The 23,261-nt window shown below is 46.5% G+C and overlaps 1 protein-coding gene across 2 annotated transcripts in view; it reads right to left on the minus strand.

Moving 5' to 3' along the window:
- The window catches only part of LOC121272101 (threonine--tRNA ligase 1, cytoplasmic-like), a 42,579-nt gene extending 27,067 nt beyond the window's left edge, over window positions 1-15,512 (minus strand). For both annotated transcript variants that reach the window (XR_005941848.1, XM_041178546.1), the window contains exons 1-9: window positions 15,230-15,512; window positions 11,856-11,945; window positions 11,326-11,516; window positions 9,107-9,230; window positions 8,558-8,679; window positions 7,843-7,960; window positions 7,082-7,146; window positions 5,370-5,448; window positions 5,094-5,240 (exon numbers count right to left, since the gene is read on the minus strand). Coding sequence is in view for 1 of the 2 variants with exons in the window: in XM_041178546.1 (XP_041034480.1) it covers window positions 5,094-5,240; window positions 5,370-5,448; window positions 7,082-7,146; window positions 7,843-7,960; window positions 8,558-8,679; window positions 9,107-9,230; window positions 11,326-11,516; window positions 11,856-11,945; window positions 15,230-15,487 (1,194 nt within the window). In the remaining variant the exon portion in view is untranslated. The remainder of the gene's footprint in view (window positions 1-5,093; window positions 5,241-5,369; window positions 5,449-7,081; window positions 7,147-7,842; window positions 7,961-8,557; window positions 8,680-9,106; window positions 9,231-11,325; window positions 11,517-11,855; window positions 11,946-15,229) is intronic.
- Between the last annotated feature and the right edge of the window lie 7,749 nt (window positions 15,513-23,261).

Raw genomic sequence — 23,261 nt, forward strand, 5'->3', positions numbered from 1 at the left:
CTATTTGCTGAACCATCGACATTGTCCTGTCCATTTCCTGAACCATCGACATTGTCCTGTCTAATCGTTAAATCATTAACACTGATCGCCATCCTTTGAAGCCATTTGAAACTATTGTAATTGCCCAAGTTTCTGTCACGAACCTTTTGCTATATCTATGTGTGTAAAGAGGTGTTAGTCAGAGACTGGTTCGCTCCGTTGTATGTGACTAGGCTGTCCATGATATTACGACTTTAGTAAAGACTTCCTAGACAAGCCTCCAGGGTCTGAGTGTTCACTCCGTTTTTCCGTGACAATTGCTAAGCAAGTGCTGCTTGATAGCACTGATGATGACCCCTTCCATTACTTTACTGATTATCGAGAGTGAATTGATGCGGTGGCAAATGGCCGGTTTAGAATTGTCCTGCTTTTTTGTACAGGACATATCTGGGCAATTTTCCACATAGCCGGGTAGATGCCAATGTGGTAGCTTGGCTAGGGGTGCGGCAAGTTCTGGAGCACAAGTCTTCAGTACTATTGCCAGAATATTGTGAGGGCCCATGGCCTTTGGTATCCAGTGCTTTCAGCCATTTCGTGATATCACATGGAGTGAATTGAATTGGCTGAAAATCTGTGCTGCTGGGGACCTCCAGAGGAGGCCGAGATGGATTATCCACACGGTACTTCTGGCTGAATATAGTAGCAAATGCTTCAGCTTTATTTTCTGCACTCAGGTGCTGGGCTCCCCCATCATTGACGATGGGGATATTTGTGGAGCCTCCTCCTCTAGTGAGTTGTTTAATTGTCCATCACCAGGACTGGATGTGGCAGAATTGCAGAGCTTAGATCTGATCCGTTGGTTGTGGGACCACTTAGCTCTGTCTATCACTTGCTACTTCTGCTGTTTGGTATGCAAGTAGTGCTTTGTTATAGCTTCATCAGGTTGACACCTCATTTTTAGGTCTGCCTGGTGCTGCTCCTGGCATGCCCTCCTGCACTCTTTATTGAACCAGGGTTGATCCCCTGGCTTGATGATGATGGTAGAGTGGGATATCCCAGACCATGAGGTTACAGGTTGTGTTTGAGTACAATCCTGCTGCTGCTGATGGCCTACAGCGCCTCATGGATTCCCAGTCAAGTTGCTCGGTCTGTTGGAAATCTATCCCATTTAGCACAGTGCCACACAACACGATGGAGGGATTCCTCAATGTGAACTTTGTTTCCACAATGACTGTGCGGTGGTAACTTCTACCGATATTGTCATGGACAGATGCATCTACCACATGCAGGTTGGTGAGGACGAGGTCAAGTATGTTTTTCCCTCTTGTTGGTTCCCTCACCACCTGCTGCAGACCCAGTCTAGCAGCTATGTCCTTTAGGACTCAGCCAGCTCGGTCAGTAGTGGTGCTACTGAACCACTCTAGCTGATGGACACTGAAGTCCCCCACCCAGAGTACATTCTGTGCCCTTGCCACCCTCAGTGCTTCCTCCAAGTGATGTTCAACGTGGAGGAGCACTGATTCATCAGCTGAAGGAGGACTTGGCAATTAGGAGGTTTCCTTGCCCATGTTTGACCAGATGCCACGAGGCTTCATGGGGTCCAGAGTCGATGTTGAGGACTCCCAGGGCAACTCCCTCCCAACTGTACACTATTGTGCCACCACCTCTGCTGGGTCTGTCCTGCCGGTGTGACAGGACATGCCCAGGGATGGTGGTGGTGGTGTCTGGGGCATTGTCTGTAAGGTATGATTCTGTGAGGATGACTATATCAGGCTGTTGCTTGACTAGTCTGTGACACAGCCTTCCCAATTTTGGAACTAGCCCCCAAATGTTAGTAAGGAGGGCTTTGCAGGGTCGACAGGGCTGAGTTTGCTGCTGTTGTTTCTGGTGCCTAGGTTCGTCCGGTTCCATTTTTTTTTTGAGACCTCATAGCACTTTGATACAACTGAGTGGATTGCTACACCATTTCAGAGGGCAGTTAAGAGTCAACCACATTGCTGTGGGTCTGGAGTCAGATGTGGGCCACAGCAGGTAAGGATGGCAGATTTCCTTCCCTAAAGGACATTAGTGAAACAGATGGGTTTTTACAACAATTGACCATGGTTTCATGGTCATCATTAGACTTTTAATTCCAGATTTTCACTGAATTCAAATTCCACCATCAGCCATGGCAGGATTCGAACCCATGTCCCCAGGCCATTACCCTGGGTCTCTGGATGTCTAGGCAAATAGCAATGAAAGGGGACAAGCACATACTAATCTCATTAAGTAGTGACTGATGATGAATAAACAGCAAAGAAGCATAAGCCTGCAGCCCCCCTGAATGACACAGGCTCAAGGTACCATCATGGTAGGACAGTTAGGGAACGACTGACAGTTCAGATGGACAGAAACAGGGTTTTACCTAATATGGCACAGAGTCAAGCTGGGAACAGTGTACAAAATAAGGATTTGTAAGATACTAAGCATGCATCAACATTAAGAAGAGAGGACACATTAAGAGCAGACATAAGAAAAGCTTCAAGCCTGAGACAATGTGCCCAGACAACCGGAGTAAAGGACCAGTGTTCCATCACAAAAGTGCCTGCTTCCCACTGTACTTTGCTAAGTGTGCTTACTGTGGAAAACTTAATAAAGTCTGTGAGGTTTATGAAAGTACCTCAGTACGTGATTTTGTAGCTAGTCTGAGCTGGGAGTCCCTTTTAGATTTGCTCTCCCAGCTTAATCTGTAATTAACCTAAGTCTTACATTTAAATTAAAGCAAATGCCAGATCTTACAGACAGAGGAAGACAGAAAGCAGGAAACTGTAGGCCAGTTAGTCTAACATCTGCCATTGGGAAAAAGCTAGAATCGATTATTAAGGAGGTGGTAGCAGGATATTTAGAAAATCATAATACAATCAGGCAGAGTCTTCATGATTCCTGTGAGGATCTAACAAGCAGGGTGGATAAAGGGGAACCAATAGATGTATTGTATTTAGATTTCCAAAAGTTATTTGATAAGCTGACAAAAGGTTACTGCAGAAGAGTTCATAGTGTTGGTGTGATATTAGCACGTATAGAGGACTGGCTAACTAACAGGAAACAAAGTCGGGAAAAATGGGTCATTTTCAGGTTGGCAAACTGTAACTAGTGCAGTGCCACAGCAGTCAGTGCCAGGGTGTCAACCATTTACAATCCTATATTAATGACTTGCATGAAGAGTCCTAATGCATTATAGACAAATATGCTGATGATACAAAGATAGGTAGGAAAGCAAGTTATCAGGAGAGTAAAGAGTCTGCAAAGGGATATAGATAGGTTAAGTGAGTCAGTAAAAAAAATAACAGATGGAGCATAGCGTGAGGTTGTCCTGTTTGGCAGGAAGAATAGAAAAGCAGATTATTTAAATGGAGAGACACTGCAGAATACCATAGTACAGAGGGATCAGGTATCCTTGCACATGAATCACAAAAATAGATACAGCAAGTAATTAGGAAGGCAAATGTTGGTCTTTATTGCAAGAGAGTGGGAGTATCAAAGTAGGCAAGTCTTGCTACAACTGCACAGAACATTGGTGAGATCACACCTGGAGTACTGTATTCAGTTTTGATCTCCTTACTTAAATGCATTGGAAGCTTCAGAGGAGGTTCACTCAGCTGATTCCTGGGATGAAGGGGTTGTCTATGAGAAAAGGTTGAGCAGGTTGGGCCCAATTTCATCAGGGTTTAGAAGAATGGGAGGTAATCTTATTGAAAAATATGAGATTCTGAGGGGGCTTAACAAGGTAGATGCTGAGAGGATGTTTCCTCTTGTGGAAGTATCTAGAACTAGAGGACTCAGCTTAAAAATAAGGGGTCTTCCATTCAAGATGGAGATAAAGAGGAATTTCTTTTCTCAGAGGGTCATTAGTCTTTGATTTTTGATCAACGTAGAAGTCAAGGGTTATGGGGGACAGGCTGGAAGGTGGAGAAAGGCCACACTCAGAACAGCCATGATTTTATTGTATGGTGGAGCAGGCTCAAGGGGCCAAATGGCCCACTCCAGCTCCTATTTCTTATGATCATAAGAAAAGACTGTTGGATCCGGTGGGTGGTTATGACAGACAGTAATGAGGAAAAATTTTTGCCAAAGGCCGAGGCAAAAAGAGGCATCTTCAATCATTTCCAACATTCCTCCCCTTCCCATGGCAGCTTCTCATTAAGTGCAGGAGATGCAACAACTGTCATGTTACCTTCTCACCGTTAAGGCCCCAAACACTCCTTGCAGATCAAACAGCAATTGTATTTCTATCCAATTTATATCCTGGTACTCGCTGCTCGCAATCCACACTGGGGCGATCAAATGCAAAATGGGTAATAGCTTTGGGAACGTTTCCATTCAGTCCACAAGTGTGACCCTGAGCTTCTGTTCATCTGTCATTTTAATTCTCTGCCCCACGCACACTGACTTCTCCATCCTCAGTCTCCAACACTGTTCCAATGAAACGCAAGGAACAGCAGCTTGTCTTTCATTCTAATGGACTTAATATTGAGCTTAACAGTTTCAGATCATAACCACTGTCTCCATTTTTTTGAACAGCAACTGTTGGTAAAGATTTTACTCTTGCCATTTACACCTTCTCTATGCTTATCTTGTGTGTTTTTACTTGTGCCAATATCACCCCTTTTTGCCATTTAATCCCTCCTGTCTTTAACCCGATCACAGACCTTTTTTGTTCTTTCCTTCACAACTCCCACTTTCCCCATCTCTGTTCTTGCATAAAACCTGTAGCATTTCTAACTTTTTTCAGTTTTGATGTAAGATCAAAACTGCAACGTTAACTGTTTCTCTCTCCACTGATGCTGTCTGATCTGTTAAGTGTTTCCAGTATTTGCTGTATTTATTTTGGAAAGAGACAGACCTTTGGATTGAAGGGAAAGGTATTAAAACAGCCAGAAAACAATGTGTAATAACTGTTAGCTTGCAGTGGATGAAACTGCCTTCTCCTTTCTCACTTGCATTGTCCAAGCTCTACATGTGGATTTACCTCCTCTTTTCTGCTGTACTTTTGACTAACTATAGACTGGCTCGTTGCACCAATTTGCATGCTCCTGTTAACTCTAAACCTCCAAAACACGGAACGTTGCCCATACCCTTCCAATCTTTCTGTGGTCCCGGTTCTTGGCTTCCTCCTGCAATCGCTCCCATTCCTTCAGCATCTTACCATCAGGAAATGAGATCCCGTAGATTCTCTGCAGAGTCTCCATGTTTGCGTTTCCTTCCCAGTGTGTCGAGGAGTTCTGTAAATTTATAAAACAAGTTTTTCTTTGTGTAGAATTCATTCCAATTTCAAAATTAATTTTGTGCCATTTATGTTAAAATTAACAGTGTTTCACTGGATTGGGATTGGAGATCACACACTCTCTCACCTTGTAAATTCTCAAGGCTTTAATCTTGCCAGTGTGCCTGATATGGGGTCCCCTGCATAAATCAATCAATGGGCCACACCTATGAGAGAGCAGAGTCAGGGTGAGGTCCAGTTGGATCAGAGGCCGCGCTAAGACCAAGGAGGGGGAGTGGGGGAATGTGGGGGGTGGGGAGGCGGGGGGATTAAAAACAAGAATGAGAATTTTAAAATTGATGCGTCGCTTAACCAGAATACAATTCATGTCAATGAGCACATATCATACCAATCTGTGACAGAAAAGTGTTTTGCCACACCATTTCAGTGGGTAGTTAAGAGTCAACGTGGGGATGTTCTCTGGCAATTGCATAACGTTCAGTACCATTTACAACTCCTCAGATACTGAAGCAGTGCCCATGTGCACCAGCAATACCTGGACAATATTCAGGCTTGGGTTGCTAAGGGGCAAGTATCATTAGTGCCCCACAACTGCCAAGTAAAGACATCTCCAACTGGGGAGAATCTAACTATCTCCCCTTGCCATTCCACAGAATTAACATCACTGAATATCCCACCATCAACATTTTCGGGGGTGTTACCATTGACCGGAAGTTTAACTGGACCAGCCATATAAATACCATGATCGTAAGAAAGGGTCAGAGGCTGGGAATTCTGCAGAGAGTATCTCACCTCCTGACTCCCCAAGGCCAGTCCAACAGCTACAAGGCGCAAGTCAGGATTGCGATGGAATACTCTCCACTTGCCTGGATAAGTGCAGCCCCAACAACACTCAAGAAGCTTGACATCATCTAAGACAAAGCAGCCTGCTTGATTGGCAACCCATCCACCACATTAAACATTTATTCCCTCCACAGGAACTGCAGTATGTATGATCCACAAGATGCACTGCAGCAACTCGCCAAGCCTCCTTCATCAACACCTTCCAAACCCATGACCACTACCATCAAGAAGGACAGAGCAGCAAAAATTGGGAACATTACCACCTCTAAGCTCTCCTCTAAGCCACATGCCTCCCTAACTTGGAACTATCCCTGTTCCTTCACTGCCATTGGGTCAAAAATCTCAGAGCTCCCTCCCTAACAGCGCTATGGGAGTACCTACAACATATGGACTGCAACACTTCAAAGCAGCAGCTCACAACTATCTTTAAGGGCAGTAAGAGATGGGCAGTGCTGAGGGTTTCAGCAGATGAGCTGATGCAGAAGCAGAGTTTCATATTGTTACAGAGGTGCTTCAGGCAGTCTTGGTGATGGTGCGAATACATGGATAGGAGCTCATCTTGTGTCAAATACAACACCAAGGTTATAAGCAGTCTGGTTCAGCCTTAGACAGTTGCCAGGAAGAAGGATGGAGTCAGGAGCCAGAGAAAAAGGTTTGTAGTGGAGATCAAAGATAATGGCTTAACAGGGGGAAATTTCTGCTCATCCAGTGCTGGAGTCAAGGAGTCTGATAATTTAGTGACAGTTGAGTAGCTCAGAGGGATGGTGTCCTCATCATACATGTGAAAACTGAAGTTGTGTTTTGGGATGATGTCACTGAGGGCAGCAGGTAGATGAGAAACAGGAGGGGACCCAGGATAGATCCTTCATTTCCAGCTGAAACACAAGAGCCAAATGTTCCAGATTCTGTTGCAATAATTTACCAAACCTAATAGAACACTCCACCCCCTAATCATAATTCGTAACAAGAGGGCACAATTCACATGCTGCTCCTCACCTGTACACCGTGGTAGTCAGTGTGTCAACTTTCTCGTTTAATATCCGTACTTTAAACTTGTCGTACTGAGAAAGAAAACAAAGAATCTCTTGACAGCTAAAACAGTTTAAGAAAAATTCAAGATGCGTATAACTCAGAGCCTTACTTTGGGACGTGATACTAATGTACAATGTAAAAACTCTGATAGAGTAACAGAGACCATTAAGCTGATTCATCCTCAGAAATCTACAAGCCTCTGAGCACAGGCTCCAGGCTGCCTGTTGTTTGAACCAAGATTCAAACAAGATTCAAACCAGACTCAAGTCTGTTGCCCATTCTCAGTTTTGGCCAGTGAAGGGCTTCTTCAGTTTTGCACTGGTGTCTCCATCCTCCAGTCTCAATATAGAGTTCAGATTTAATGATTCTATCCCATCACTATCCTTTATACAAGCTCCTCTCTCATTCAACCTCTCAACACCATTACACAAATTAGGCCCGCAGCCATCATGGGTCTAGGGGTCAGAGGTTAGCCTGGAAGCTTTCTGTGCATCACCTGAGGGACTTCGAATCAGTGACCAGAACTGAACAGAGGAATCAATGTGCTGTCTGGTCACAGTCATCTGCACATGGACAGACTGTAAAGCACGGTGGCTGTGGATAAAGCCCTGGGGCACCTGTTCCACACTCTAGGTGCCAGTTATATGGCAGTGCCCTGGAGACCCAGCAACTGACCATCCATCCTCTCAGAAAGTTAAGACAGAGCACAGGACAGCAAATATTACCTTAAACATTTCAAGCAGAGTTTGCTTGCTGACCTCCAATCTCTCAAATGATTGACAGTCCTCCATGATTGATTTGCAGATATTCTCCAGGTCAGGAAACTCGCCACTGGACACTCCTCTGTGAAACAGAAGACCATGAAAGAAGTTGAGAGGACAGGGGGAGTGGTGGGGAGAAGATGAGGCAAAAGTCTGGGGAAAGGTGCAGAAGTGATGGGGGCAGGTGGTAAGTAAAGAGGCAAAGCCAGAGTAGCAAGGTACTGGGTAACCTGCACTGATTCTTCTTGTTAGAAGTGCAGAGATCTGATATCACAAGGGGCCCCACCCCAAAACCCAGCTGAGATATGAAGGAACTGAACCCAACTGTACCAGTAAATGTTCAATCAAATATCACAGCAACATAGATGCAAACTGAAACAAAGAGCCAGATACTCTTCCTCCTCTCTAAACACAGATCTTAGAGTGGTATCACCCCGGAGACCAGAGATACAGGCCTCATGGTGTCAGTGACCACAGACAACTAAAACACACAGAATGTGCGACATTTACCAGGTTGTGGCACTATACCATTCAACTGTGAGGGCATCACCATGAAGTCTTACAAATCTGTGTCAAAGATGTACCTTGTTGCTTCAGTTACTCCTGGATTCATTTCAATACAAACATGAAAGCTTGAGTTTGCTGCTTGGAAAGAGTTTGTCAGAAACACAAACTCTACCTGTCTCCCAGGAACACATCATAATAGAATCCAGTCTCTATGGGTGGGCCGTAACATAGGCAGCCTCCATAATACCGCTCCATGGCTTCTCCCAGAATGTGTGCACTCGAGTGCCAGTATACCTGCATGACAAACAGTGATCAGCCCTCCAGCTACACAAATTCCAACACAAAATACGTCAATTAAATTCAGTTATATAGTTAAAGAGCCCATGCCTCAGTGCTTCTAGACATATAGTATAATAGCACCATTTCTTTCCTGCTTTAGGAATCAGTTTTTACTGGACTTCAGGATGTGTCTGTAATTAGAATTCGTGGTCTTAAAGGGGTAAAACGCTTCAACACAGATCCACTTTAGCAAGAGAATAAATAGGAACTTTCTGTCGTTGCGGTAATCACCACTACAGACAGCAGCTGGTAAAGTAAAAACTCCTGAGTGCTGCAAAAATCCCAGTAATCAGCTCAAGTGCAAATAGTATGTTTCAAAATAATTTCATTCTGTTAAATTACATTGTAAGATTACTGAAATAGCCAATGGCAGGTAACTTACAGCTCGCGCCTCTGGGTCTTCAAAGTTTAACAGCTCAAGACTGGTATCTCCTTCCAGGGGCCGATCCAGGTCCCACAGCTCACCATCAACTTTGGCAATAATGGAACTCTCCGCTAATCTCCAGCTACAGTCAGGAGGAAACCCACAGAACATTTTTGTAGCACCTTCCACTTACACACCTGATCAAACACACATGGGATTCTGAACTTGAGCAGTAAACACAAAACAAACCCAGGAACAAGTCATACCCCTCAGTTCTCAGCTCAAAGACCGCAGCTGAATTTGTAGTGTATATGGGCCGAGAGCAACATTGTAAGGTCCAGGATTTTGCAGTCTGTGGGCTCCAAACCAGAGTGCACGCTCCTATTCCTGAACTTTGTTGATCACCTTCGAGTTGTCAGTTTCACCAAAGTGCAAAATTGTCAGAAACAGATGTGTGTCTTTAATCCAATGATAAATTGAGCTCTGCAAAGCATCACAACAGCTGTACAGCACGCCATTTATTACTAGCAGACCAGCCCTGACATTTCTTAACAGAATGCTGCACACCGCATTTTATAGTAAGGTTCCCCGCGAATCTCCATGCTGTTTAGCATTGTGATGGTGATAATTCTGCTGTGCCGTGCAGCCCGCTCACTAAGTATGGAATCACGCTCCCGTTTGAGACTCTCATAAAGGCGTAAGCGTTCCTCAACATAGGACGGCCACTCGCTCCACTGAAAACACGACCACAGCAGTGTCAGACACCTCCATCCCACACCCAGGAGGAATGGCTCAGTTATTTCCCCCAAACCAATGATCCAATCCCTTCCTGAAGTTTCTTTGTAGTTCAGTTTCCCCCTCAGGAGGTCAGCCATTCTTCTACTAAAAACCTGGACATATTCAACTATGATGAAACAGAAGCATACTCAATCCTCATCTCACCAAACTAAGTGTGACAAGGACAATGTTATTGGGACTACAGCTCTGAAGAAGAGTCATACGGACTCAAAATGTTAACTCTTGTTTCTCCCTCTGCAGATGCTGTCAGGCCTGCTGAGCTTTTCCAGCATTTTCTGTTTTTATTACTGGGACTAAGTGTGGTGCTTATAGACAGTTCATACGTATCATAAGAGCTTTAACCTATTAGTATTGAATCTTACATCATATTTCTGATGTAAGTCAGGAAGGAAAGAGAACTCTGGATGTACCCATTAACTAGAGTGAATGGTGTAAAACAGGAAGAATTCAGTTGGACAGTGAGTGAATGATGTGAGAGAGACAAGGGTAGTGGGTGGGACACAAGGGGTGGGGGGAGAAACATAATGTACCTTAAGGAAAGGGAAGCAAGTTTGAAATGTGGACTGTGGGGGTCTGGTCATCAGGTGAGTGGATACGTAGAGTGACTGTATGAATTTTGGGGACAGGAAATGTTTATGGAGGTTGAGCATGGAATGTGACCACTGAAACCGCACTATCAACATCCTGGGAGTTACCATTGACGAGAAACTGAACTGGACTAGCCATATAAATACTGTGGCTACAAGTGCAGATCAGGGGCTAGGAATTGTGCAACAGTTGACTCACCTCCTGACTCCAAAGTCCACCATCTACAAGGCACAAGTCAGGAGTGTAATGGAATACTCTCCACTTGCCTGGATGAGTGCAGCTCCCACAACACTCGAAGCTTGACACCATTCAGGACAAAGCAGCCCACTTCATTGGCATCACATCACAAACATTCACTCCCCTGGCCACCGATGCACAGTAGCAGCAGCGTGCACCATCTACAAGATACACTGCAGAAATTCACCAAGGTTCACTCGACAGCACTTTGCAAATCCACAACTGCTACCATCTAGAAGGACAAAGGCAGCAGATAGATGGAAACACCACCACTTGGAAGTTCCCCTCCAAGTCACTCACCGTGCTGGCTTGGAAATATATCATTGTTCCTTCACTGTCACTGGGTCAAAATCCTTGAACTCCCTCCCTAACAGCACTCTGGGTGCACCTACACCACATGGACTGCAGCGGTTCAAGAAGGCAACTCACCACCACCTTCTCAAGGGCAACTAGGGATGGGCAATAAATGCTGGGCCAGCCAGCGACGCCCACATCCCGCAAATTAATTTTTAAAAAGTGTCCCGGACTGAGTGTACAATGCTGTACGTTGTGCACGCGTAGTTCTGAAGGACCAAGGACTGGAATAGAAACAGGAACATATTTGACATATTTACCTGATTTGACAGGCGACCTGATAAGGTGTTGTCTTCCACGATTCCCCGCGAATCTCCGTGCTGTTTGGCATTGTAATGGTGATAATTCTGCTGTGCCGTGCAGCCCGCTCACTAAGTATGGAATCACGCTCCCGTTTGAGACTCTCATAAAGGCGTAAGCGTTCCTCAACATAGGACGGCCACTCGCTCCACTGAAAACACGACCACAGCAGTGTCAGACACCTTCATCCCACACCCAGGAGGAATGGCTCAGTTATTTCCCCCAAACCAATGATCCAATCCCTTCCTGAAGTTTCTTTGTAGTTCAGTTTCCCCCTCAGGAGGTCAGCCATTCTTCTACTAAAAACCTGGACATACTCAACTATGATGAAACAGAAGCATACTCAATCCTCATCTCACCACCCCTCAAAATTTCCATACACCTTTTTTGTCCCACAGGAATTGCTTGCAAGTCATCATCAGGGGCAGAAATCTGGACTGATTCCTCCCCCCCCACCCCACCCCGAGCCCAGACCAACTGACAGAAATACCTCTATTGATTTGGCCTCTCCTCGAGTTGGACTGCGCTCTTCCTTCTTGTTCTTGAGCTGCCGAGCCAGCTGCTGAGAGTCAGCATCAGTCTGCAGGTTAAACCAGAAGAAAACCTAAACTGCAATAACTGGGCAGTTACTGAATAAACACTGAGCATCTAGACTACATGATCTGAAGGTAAATAGTCAGAGCTTGTTATCACTGGTCAGTGATTCAGTAACAAGAGGTATAAATCATTGATGGCCACAAAAGAATATTAAAGGGGAACCTAAAAGCCACATATGTATTCTCCAGCACAAGTTACTGGATAATAATTGGGAGCAGGAACTATGATTTTTTTCACCTTTCAACCACAACAGCAGGAAGGGCAACTGCATCTTGGCATGGATCAGCTATCCCAGCACAGAGCATCAGACGACTCATTGCTTTAAAGCCCTGGCTGACTGGCTAAATAATTAATAAACTGTCCAGGACACAAGGGGCTGGTTTTAAACTAAATAGAAAGAAGAAAGTTGGCAATGGATTGTGCTGGGTAGACCTATACTGTCAGAAGCAACAGATCCTCTGAGCCCAGTCAATGAGCTCGCATGACACTGTCAAATATTTACCCAAATGTTTGAGGGCATGGCAACATAATGAAGCAAGTATTCCCAGAAATACCAGCTCAAATCCCAACATATCAGCTGGGAAATTTAATTAGATAAATGTGCAATCTTATTTAAACTTGCAAAGGTCATGGTGACCATAAAACTACCAGATTGTTATAAAAACCCATCAAGTTCACTAGTGTCCTTCAGGGAAGGAAATGTCATCCTCACCCAATCTAACCGATATGTGACTCCAGACCCAAAGAACATAGGAGGAGTAGGCCATTTAGCCCATCAAGCCTGCTCCATGCTTCAATGTCATTGTTGATCTGATTGTGGCCTCAATTCCCTGGTAGATCAAAATCTTTCCAACTCAGCTCTGAACATACTCAATGACCCAGACTCCACTGCTCTCTGGGGTCAAGAATGACAAAGATTTACAACCCTCAGAGAAGAAATCCCTCTTGTTGTGAATATCTAACTCATAATTCATGTTTTACAATATAATTTGTAGTTTTGGGGATTATAGTTTTAACAGTAGAAAATGACTGATGCTGGTTGAGAAACTGGCAAAAAGCAGCCCTGAAGTAAATGCAATTTAAACAAGGTTGGAATCTATTACACTTAAAAGGTTGGGGCCATGTTGACTTAAGAGGTTAACAGTTAGAAAGGTAAAATCATAAACAGCAGGTGGGCTTAAAGAACTGGAGTCATGACATTTCTGGTTGTTCCAGTAAAGATGATGATATTCACATGGTTTCCCAGAATTAATAAAGCTTTGGAATTAAAAGGTAGTTAATTTACATTTTTACCTGGGAACAGGCTGTGTGTGTCACATTGCTATGGAGAATAGGTACAGTTTAGTGAGTCTTTGTTATCTCTGTGAATTCAGTTGGGGCATAGCCAGCAGGCAAGACAGGGTTAATGTCTAGAAAAGCAGTTAAAAGACTGTGTCAACTTTGGGTCTTATGTAGCTTGTGGCTCTTTGGAAGTTAAGTGATAAAGCCAGACCTACAGTAGAGTAAATGCTAGACCAATTACCCATGATGCACCCCTGCAAGTGGGAGCTGGTATTCAGTTTGAGACTAAGTTGGAAAGGGGAAAAATGACAAGAAGATTTGTTTAACTGAAAGCTAAAGGAAGAAATCCACAGTAATCCTCTCAATTAAAGGCAGTTAACCTTGTGACAGTTGAGATTTCTGGAAGTAATCAACTTGGTTGCAGTTTGAAACCATAGTAACAGGCTATTAGAAACCACAGCAATGGGCTATTGGAAACCACGAGTGTTTTCTGATGTTTTAAGTCATTTCGCAGGAGTCCATGCCTGAGCTGTGGAATCCGGAGTTGTGATGTCTGAAAAGAAATTGGAGAGTCACTGAAGCAAAAGTTATTGGAAGGACCCCCATGAAATCTTGCACCATTCCAGATAGCTGGAACCCTGAAGAAAAATCAGTGAATTCAAGACAACAGTGATATATCTTTCCAGTTGACCCCAGGAAAAGTGAATGAACCTTAAAGATTTCAGAAGTTAAGGGAACTCTTTGCTGGGAGGGGATGAGGGGGGAATAATAAGTAGAACTGAGTTCATAGCATAAATCTTTATAAGCCATAGTCTTAACAGAGCTTACTTTGTTTAATTATTTTTGATATACAATAGTTTTTTTAATAAAAACATGTAAGCTTGTGGTGTGCTTCAACCAGTTCATTACTAAGTGTTCAGATTTCTTCATTAAACGTTAACAGTCTCTAAGAGGATTGTAACACCTCGCCTCAATCTCAGATGGGAGATCATTTATTCTGAAACTATGTTCTAGATTCCCTCACAGGGGATTCCTCTCTCAGCATCTAACCTTCCAAGCCCCCTCAGAATCTTATACACTTCAGTAAAATCTCCACATTCTTCTAGACTCCTTTTAGTATAGGCCTAATTTGCTCAATCTTTCCTCATAAGACCCCATCCCTAAGAATTAATTCGGTGAACCTTCTCTGAACTGCCTCCAATACAAGTATAACCTGCTTTAAATTTGAAGGCCAAAACTTTGTACTCTTAATGCCCTGTGCAGGTTTAACAAGACTTCTAGTTTTATAACCCTCCCCTTTACACTGAAGGCCAACATTGCTTGTCTTCCTAATTATTTGCTGTACCTGAACACTGACATTTTGTGATTCATGTGCTAGGACAGCCAGATTCCCCCCCCCCCCCCACCCCCCCTCCGAAGAATATTGGTATTATTTTAACAATGTGGTTGAAGGGTTGCAGGTTCATTTGAGACCTCACGGCGTGGTCATCTCTTCCCTTTTGCACATTATCCCAGACAGGGTCCCACGTTCAGTGTTAAGAGCCATAACCATCAGAACCAGGCAATTTTCAATGGTGATGACAAAAGAGCGGGAACCTCAAGGGACAACTGGAGCTTGCAGGTGGAGGGTCCTTTGGGAAGAGGACAGTTTTCTTCAAGCATGCAGGAGAAACGCAACAGGAAACACCTCACATGTCATTCTCCCTGTTCCTATTGCTCTACTCTCACTGAAGTTGTTAATAAGGGGGCAGGATCTCTCTCTGAGCAGAGCGCCCGCTACAGCGTGGTTGACTATTAACTGCCCCCTGATATGTACCAGCAAGTCACTCACTTATAGAAGGGTGAAAAATAAATGAATATAAAAATCAGCACTTCTGAGAACCGGGACAAGAATTGTGAAGCGTTCCCAGTCACCATGACAGTTACATCAGGGGCAGAGAGTCACGGTGACATCGCCCAGCGCAGTGCTGAGGCCCGGGATGCTACCTGGGCCCCGGACGCCCTGATCTCCCGCGGTGATGCCCGGCCGCTGGGCTGCCCACTGCCCAGCTCCGCCCGCAGGCTTCGCTCCAGGTGCAGCCGCCGGTACTTGAGTTTCTCATTCTCCTCTCTGAGGCTTTGCAGCTCCGGACCGACAACCAACTCCTCGTCCCCCCGTTGTAGCCGCTCCATCGCGGCGCCGAGTTCGCGGAGTTGCGCCTCCTGCCCGGCCAGGCGCAACTCGAAAACCGCCATCGCCGCCATCGCGCTGACCACTCGCCCGCTGCCGGCACCGCGCAGCCGCACTGAGGGCTCGCCCGCTGCCCGCACCGCGCAGCCGCACTGAGAGGGTGGGGGGTGCGGGGGGTGCTGGTGTGAGTCGCTGCCGGCGCCCCACTGAGGAGGGTGTCACCCGCTGCCGGCACCGCGCAGCCGCACTGAGAAGGGTCGCCCCCCCACCCCCCCCCTGCCGGCAGCCCAACCCCAAACGTGACCTTGACCCCCAATCCCGACCCCGACAATGATTCACTTCCTGCGCTCAGTGAGAAATGTTCATAAAGGAGATTTTTCTGTCACCAACATTATCACAGCAAGGAAAGGGGATGCAGCAAAAGCTGCAGTTCCTTGGCCCACGTGGAGAAAATAAACTGAAACTTAAAAGAAGAGGCATGTGTCATTTCAACAAGGGAATGTTATAAATACATAAAAAACAGGTTAAAGAACTGGGAGGCCTGACTAGAGCTGAAGTGGAAAACCATATTCTGAAGGGTGAAGGAATGACAGAAAATGTTAAATAAGGACTGTGGTAATGAGAATAAACAATACAAGGACCACGTGGAGCAAGTGGATAAGATACCTGCACATAAACTAAGAATGAAAAGGCCAATGGTTTCCGCTCCTGGTTGTTCCACCATTGTGTGAAGTGAAAGGGAACAGCAGAGGCTCTGACCATGGCTACATGCAACTATTCTTGGATAGAGTTGTGTCAATGTAAGACCTTGATTCAAAAAGAGAAAGCTGGATCATCCATGTAATGGTAGAGCAGTCAGCTTAATATTGGTTGTGCATACTTTAGTTGTCAAGAGTCATCGAGTTATAAATCACAGAAACAGGCCCCTCGGCCCATTGTGTCCATGCCAGCCATCAAGCACCTATCCACTCTAATCCCATTTTCCAGCACTTGGCCCATAGCCCTGTATGCTATGATGTTTCAAGTGCTCATCTAAATACCTCTTAAATGTTGTGAGGGTTCCTGCCTCTACCACCCCCTCAGGCAGTGTGTTCCAGATTCCAACCACGCTCTGGGTGAAAAAACATTTTTCCTCAAAGCCCCTCTAAACCTCCTGCCCCTTACCTTAAATCTATGCCCCCTGGTTATTGACACCTCCACTAAGGGGAAAAGTTTCTTCCTTTCTACCCTATCTATGCCCCTCATCATTTTGTATACCTCTATCAGGTACCCCCTCAGCCTTCTTTGCTCTAAGGAAAAGAACCCTAGCATATCCAGTTTCTCCTCATAGCTGAAATGCTTCAGCCCAGACAACATCCTGGTGAATCTCCTCTGCAGCCTCTCCAGTTCAATCAAATCCTTCCTATAGTGTGGTGACCAGAAATGCACATAGTTCTCCAGACGTGGCCTAACTAGTGTTTTATGCAGCTCCATCATAACCTCCCTGCTCTTATATTCTATGCCTCAGCTAATAAAGGCAAGTATCCCATATGCCTTCTTAACCACCATGTCTACCTGTGCTGCTGTCTTCAGGGATCTATGGACATGTACACCAAGGTCCCACTGATCCTCCATACTTCCTAGGTTCCTAACATTCATTGTGTTAAGTTAATATTTATCTGGAAAGGCAAGGACTAATTTAAAATAATTATCATTGATTTATAAAGGGCAAGTTGTGTCTGACAAGTGTAACAGCTCTGAGGAAGTGATGCAGTGTATTGATAAAGGAAATGTGGCAGATGTCTATATGGATTTTCACAAAGCATTTGATACAGTGATCTGAGGGAAAATTGTAATAAAGTGAAGTAATGTGGTATGAGAGGGATGTGTTTGCAGGTGTAGTAAGTGAGTTAAAAGAGAGCAAAGGAGAGTCATAGTTATGAGAAACTTTGCAAAATGTAAGGAAAAACAGTGGTGTCCCCTAGGGGTCAGTGTTGTAACCATTCTTATTTTCAAATTGCATTATAAATAAAGGGCATTTGGATGTAGAGGGCTGTGATCAAGAAGACATAGAAAGTTAGATCAGGAAGATAAAAAAATAAATGAAATTTAAATGCAGAAAAATGTGAGGTGATACATGTTGTAAGATGTATGTAGTCCTGTAGGACTCATGAAGATGTTCTGACTCTTGTACAGTTTAAAATTGTGTTTATTAACTAATTGTAACTATAGAGATATATACAGTATACTTACCTGGCAGGGGAGAGACCTTCATCGCGTTTCTGCCAGGGAAAGAGCAATGGCTATAATCAGTCAAACCCCTTACCATGGGGTACCTAACACCATCCAAGTCATGGTGAAGGGCAGCGAGCAAGGAACATGAATGGATAGGACCTTCTTCACGAAGAGGATCTTATTCAAGCTGTGTGGTTTTGAGGCTGTGGATATCTACTGCCTACAGGATTTCCCCAGAGCTGGTTTCCTTGATGTGACCTTCAAGCAAGTGGCAGCTTGTGTCAAACTCCTGAAGGTGTTTGAGGAAAAGAAAGACATGACGACGGAGCCGCTCTTTGTTCTACGGTTGCATTGTGAACGGGTTGTGACGGTGCATCTGTACACCCCTACGTCCCTGTCGCTGACGTGCTCACCTTCCTTACCAGGTACTTGGATAAGGTTGGGAGCTGCACTGAAGTTAAAGATAATTTGGGGATCTGGACATGTAAACGCCAGGTTAAGGTAACGCTCAAGACCGACGGTAAGGGAGCCGTTTTCCACCCCCCTTCCAGATTCGCTATTGGGCGAAGCCGTGGCAACCCAAACTTTGTCGCTCATGCGGCAAGTCTGGTCATGTGGCGGCCAACTGCAGCGCCGTCCTCTGCAAGAACTGCAAACAGGAAGGACACCAGACAAAAGATTGTAAACAGGCTAAGTGCTGCAACCTGTGTGGCGAGGCAAGTCACCTGTACAAGACCTGCCCCAAACGTTGCCGTACTTATGCACAGGCAGCTAAAGCCAACGAGGGGGAAGCAGAAGAAATGCCTCGTGTCACACCAACCATCAAGGCCCCCAGGGAAAACATCGGGACAAAGGAGGACATAGAGAGAGACAATGTGGAGGAAAAAATTGAAGCAGCAGACAGCCAGTCAACAGCACTGCCCCCTGAACCTCCCACTCCTCAGGAGAGCGAATCAACGGAGGAGGAGGAGGCAGCAGTGGGAAAGCAGCAGGGGGAGTGGCAGCTGGTGAAGAGAGCCAAAAGGAAGAAGGGGCTAAAAAGAAACCAAGCCACTTCCCAGTCAAGAGTCAAGAGGCGTCTCCTATCCGACACGGATAACAAGAGCAGCAGCTCTTCGGACGAAGAAGGGCCAGGGCGGCGCCGACAGAAGAAGCGGCAAAACGCTAGGGAGTTGGAGGACGAGTCACCCAAGCTCCAGAACATTGGAGACAATGAGGAGACCAGCGCACCCCAACTTGGCCCACAACCCGAAGAGGCCAGTGCACCACAACCCCAGGAATCTGGGAGCAGTGAGGTGCTCAGCGCACCCCAGCTCCGGGAAGCCGGGAGCAGCAACGCCCCAGAGGGGGAGAGGATTGGAGAAGCTTCTCCAACAGAGGACATTTCAAACCCCGCTCTCTGCACGGACCCCCAGATGCCACCCGAGCAGAACATCTCCAATGGGGAGGGTCAGGACGCTTTCCTCAGCCCATCCCAAGTAAGGCAATTTGAGCACACCACGGGCATGAAGGAACTCTCAGAGACAACAGGTTTGGTAAGCGACTAACTGCTTTAAAATGGGCGTAAAGATTGTATCCATAAATGTGCGTAGCATTAAATCTACTACGCGATGTGTTGCAACCTTGGACTACCTTGCCAAGGTCAAAGCTGACCTGTTGTTTCTGCAGGAGTGTGCGATACCTCAGCTCCTACAGGCAATGGTCACCATGGTGGTCCCATGGGCCATCGATCTGGTCGGGAGGAAACGACTCTCATTCCTCCTGCCTGGGGATTCTGCTGCGGGGAGGCAGCTTCACCGTCTCCCAGGTTAAGGAGGTGGTGGGCGGGCGCCTCCTCGTAGCAGACGTAATGTACAAGAATGCTCCACTCCGGTTAATTAACGTCTACGCCCCGTCACAAGGGGCTGAGTGGCTGGAGGTTTCTCAGCAGCTCCCACAGCTGCTGGCAACCTCCAGGCCGGTCATTCTGGGCGGTGACTTCAACTGCATCATCGATGCGGCTGGACGATCCGGCAGGGCCGACAGCAGACTGGATGCTACGTCCAGATCCCTGGTGGAAACAGTAAAGGATGCCAAGCTGCACGACGTCTTCAGCAACCCTGCAGACGGAGCGCAGCGTAGATACACCTGGTCGTGGCCTGATGGGTCCGTCTGTTCCAGGATAGACTTCCTGTTTGTGTCCCATGCATTCACAGTCAGATCCACCGACGTCAAGCCGGTGTTCTTCTCTGACCACTGCCTCCTACTGGCTGACTGCCACTTAGAGAACGACCAGAGGGTTGGCAGTGGGGTATGGAAGCTAAACGTGCAACTGCTGACCCCAGAGAACATTGAGGAGCTCAAGAGGGATTACAAATGTTGGAGAACCATGAAACCCCACTTTGAGTCCCTGACACACTGGTGGGAAGCGATCAAGGGAAACATCAAGAGGTTTTTTGTCCTCAAAGGCACCCAGAAAGCTAGAAAGGAACAGAGGGAAATGTCCCCACTCCAGAAAAACATGCAGAATCTGCTCTGGCTGCGGTCGATGGGGGTCGATATCAAGGAGGATCTCCAAGAGGTGAAGAACCAGCAAGCCTCACTCTTTGCCTCGGAGGCCTCCAAGATCATCTTCCGTTCCAGAGTCCGCTCCGTGGAGCAGGATGAGACATGCTCACGTTTCTTCTTCCAAAAGGTACACAGAGAGAGCTCTGTGATCAGCAGCCTGAAGGAAGAAGACGGCTCAGTTAAGTCATTGCAATCTGACATTTTGAGGATTAGCAAATCCTTCTATGCCGGAATGTATGACGTGAAGCCCACAGACAGCACGGCCTCCCAGTCCTTCCTGTCCTCTATCACGGAGGTCTTAGATGACAGTACACGGGAGAGTCTGGACAAAGCGCTAACTCCTGACGAACAGACTGAGGCCCTTGAGTCCTTCGAGAAGAGTAAAACTCCCAGAAGCGATGGCTTGCCGGCAGAGTTGTATTCGGCTCTGTGGGACTGGATCGGCCCAGACCTGCTAGAAGTGTACGAGAGTATGCTCCTGGCCGGCAGTATGTCAGAATCCATGAGGAAAGGCATTATCACCCTCATCTACAAGCACAAGGGGGAAAGGGAGGAAATTAGAAATTGGCGACCCATTTCACTGTTGAATGTGGAGTATAAAATTCTGTCCAAGGTCATTCTGTACAGGACAGGGGTGTGGATACCTGCCTCATCAGCCTGGATCAGGAGAAGGCCTTTGACAGAATATCGCACACCTACATGGTGGATGTGCTCTCCAAAATGGGGTTTGGGGAGGGAATTTGCAATTGGATCCAACTGCTCTACACTAACATCAGTAGTGCAGTCTCAATCAATGGGTGGGAATCAGATAGCTTTCCTATTAAATCTGGAATCAGGCAGGGCTGCCCTCTCTCCCCTGTTCTTTTCGTGTGTTGCATAGAACCCTTTGCTGAGTCCATTAGGAAGGATCCGGGCATAAGAGGAGTGATGATCCCAGGTAGTGGAGGCACTCAGATCAAAGTCTCCCTGTACGTGGACGATGTCGCCGTCTTCTGCTCGGATCCCCTGTCGGTGCACAGACTCATCCACATCTGCGACCGTTTCGAACTGGCCTCGGGAGGCAAGGTAAATCGTGGGAAGAGCGAGGCCACGTTCTTTGGGAACTGGGCTGACCAATCCTTTGTCCCCTTCACTGTCAGGGCTGATGGCCTGAAGGTGCTGGGGATATGGTTCGGAGGGACCAGGGCATGTGTTAGAAACTGGAAGGAGCGAGTGTCTATGGTGAAAAGGTAACTGGGCATGTGGGAGCAGCGCTCCCTCTCCATTGTGGGTAAAAACCTGGTCATCAGGTGTGAGGCACTCTCGCTGTTGCTGTACGTGGCGCAGGTCTGGCCCATTCCACACTCCTGTGTGGTGGCGATCACCCGAGCCATCTTCCGCTTTATCTGGAGGTCGAAAATGGATCGTGTCCGCAGGGAAACGATGTACAAGCCTCTAGATAAAGGGGGGAAAATATGCCCAACATCGCCCTCATACTGATGGCCACCTTTGTGTGCGGCTGCATCAAGCGGTGCGTAGACCCTCAGTACGCAAACACCAAGTGTCACTACATGTTGAGGTTCTACTTGTCCCCAGTGTTACGAAGGATGGGTCTGGCCCCGCTGCCGCGGAACGCTCCAAGTAGTTGGACCGTGCCGTACCACCTGTCCCTCGTGGGAAAATTTATGCAGAGAAACACCTTTGACCACAAGTCCATCAGGCAGTGGTCGGCACGTAACGTCTTAAAGGCCCTGAGGGAAAAGGAGAGGGTGGATCCTGTGGGATGGTTCCCTGAGCAGACTGACAAAGTCATTTGGCAGAATGCTTCATCACCAGAACTTTCCAACAAACACCAAGATGTAGCTTGGCTGGTGGTGAGAAAGGCCCTCCCTGTAAGATCCTTCCTACACGCCAGGAGTCTCACCCTCTCTGCACGTTGCCCTCGAGGTGGCTGTGGTGGGGAAGAGACCGTTGTTCACCTCCTTGTAGATTGTGTCTTTGCGAAGAAGGTCTGGAGAGAGATGCAGTGGTTTCTGTCGAGGTTCATCCCGAGCAGTTCTGTGACAGAGGACTCTGTGCTCTACGGGCTGTTCCGAGGGACACACACCGAGACAAACATCAACTGCAGCTGGAGGATCATCAACTCGGTGAAAGATGCTCTTTGGTCTGTCCGAAACTTGTTGGTTTTCCAGCGCAAAGAGTTGTCCCCGACCGAGTGTAGCAGACTAGCACTTTCCAAGGTCCAGGACTACGTGCTGAGGGACACAGTTAAGCTTGGGGCAGATGCCACAAATGTGCAATGGGGAAGGGTCGCTGCCTAAGACCTTTCTGCCACAGTGCACTGAGGGGCTGGGAACTGTGTAGAGCCCCTCGCGCTGTACAGATTAAAATGTATGTCTGCCAATGATTGTAATATTCATTGTTTTTTTCTGATACACCTTGTGTTTCAGTTTGTAAAAGTTGAACCTGTTTGTATTATTGTAATGGTGATTTAAAATGTTCGAAATGTTTTTGAAGATTTATGAATAAAGTATATTTTTGCAAAAAAAAAGATATATACAGTATACTTAACTGGCAAGGGAGAGATCTTCATCACGTTTCTGCCAGGGAAAGAGAAATGGCTATAACCAGTCGAACTCCTTACTATGGGGTACCTAACACCATCCGAGTCATGGTGAAGGGCAGCGAGCAAGGAACAGAAATGGATCGGACCTTCTTCACCAAGAGGATCCTATTCAAGCTGTGTGGTTTCGAGGCTGCGGAGATCTACTGCCTACAGGATTTCCCCAGCGCTGGATTTTTTGATGTGACCTTCAAGCAAGTGGCAGCTTGTGTCAAACTCCTGAAGGTGTTTGAGGAGAAGAAAGACCTGCCAGAAATGAAGATCCTGACGGCGGAGCCGCTCTTTGCTCTGACATTGCAACGAGACCAAGTTGTGATGATGCATCTTTACAACCCCTTCGTCCCTGTCGCTGACGGTGCATCTTTACAACCCCTTCGTCCCTGTCGCTGACGGTGCATCTTTACAACCCCTTCGTTCCTGTCGCTGACGGTGCATCTTTACAACCCCTTCGTCCCTGTCGCTGACGGTGCATCTTTACAACCCCT

Source organism: Carcharodon carcharias, chromosome 32 (genome assembly GCF_017639515.1).
Source record: "Carcharodon carcharias isolate sCarCar2 chromosome 32, sCarCar2.pri, whole genome shotgun sequence".
Taxonomy (NCBI): Eukaryota; Metazoa; Chordata; class Chondrichthyes; order Lamniformes; family Lamnidae; genus Carcharodon; species Carcharodon carcharias.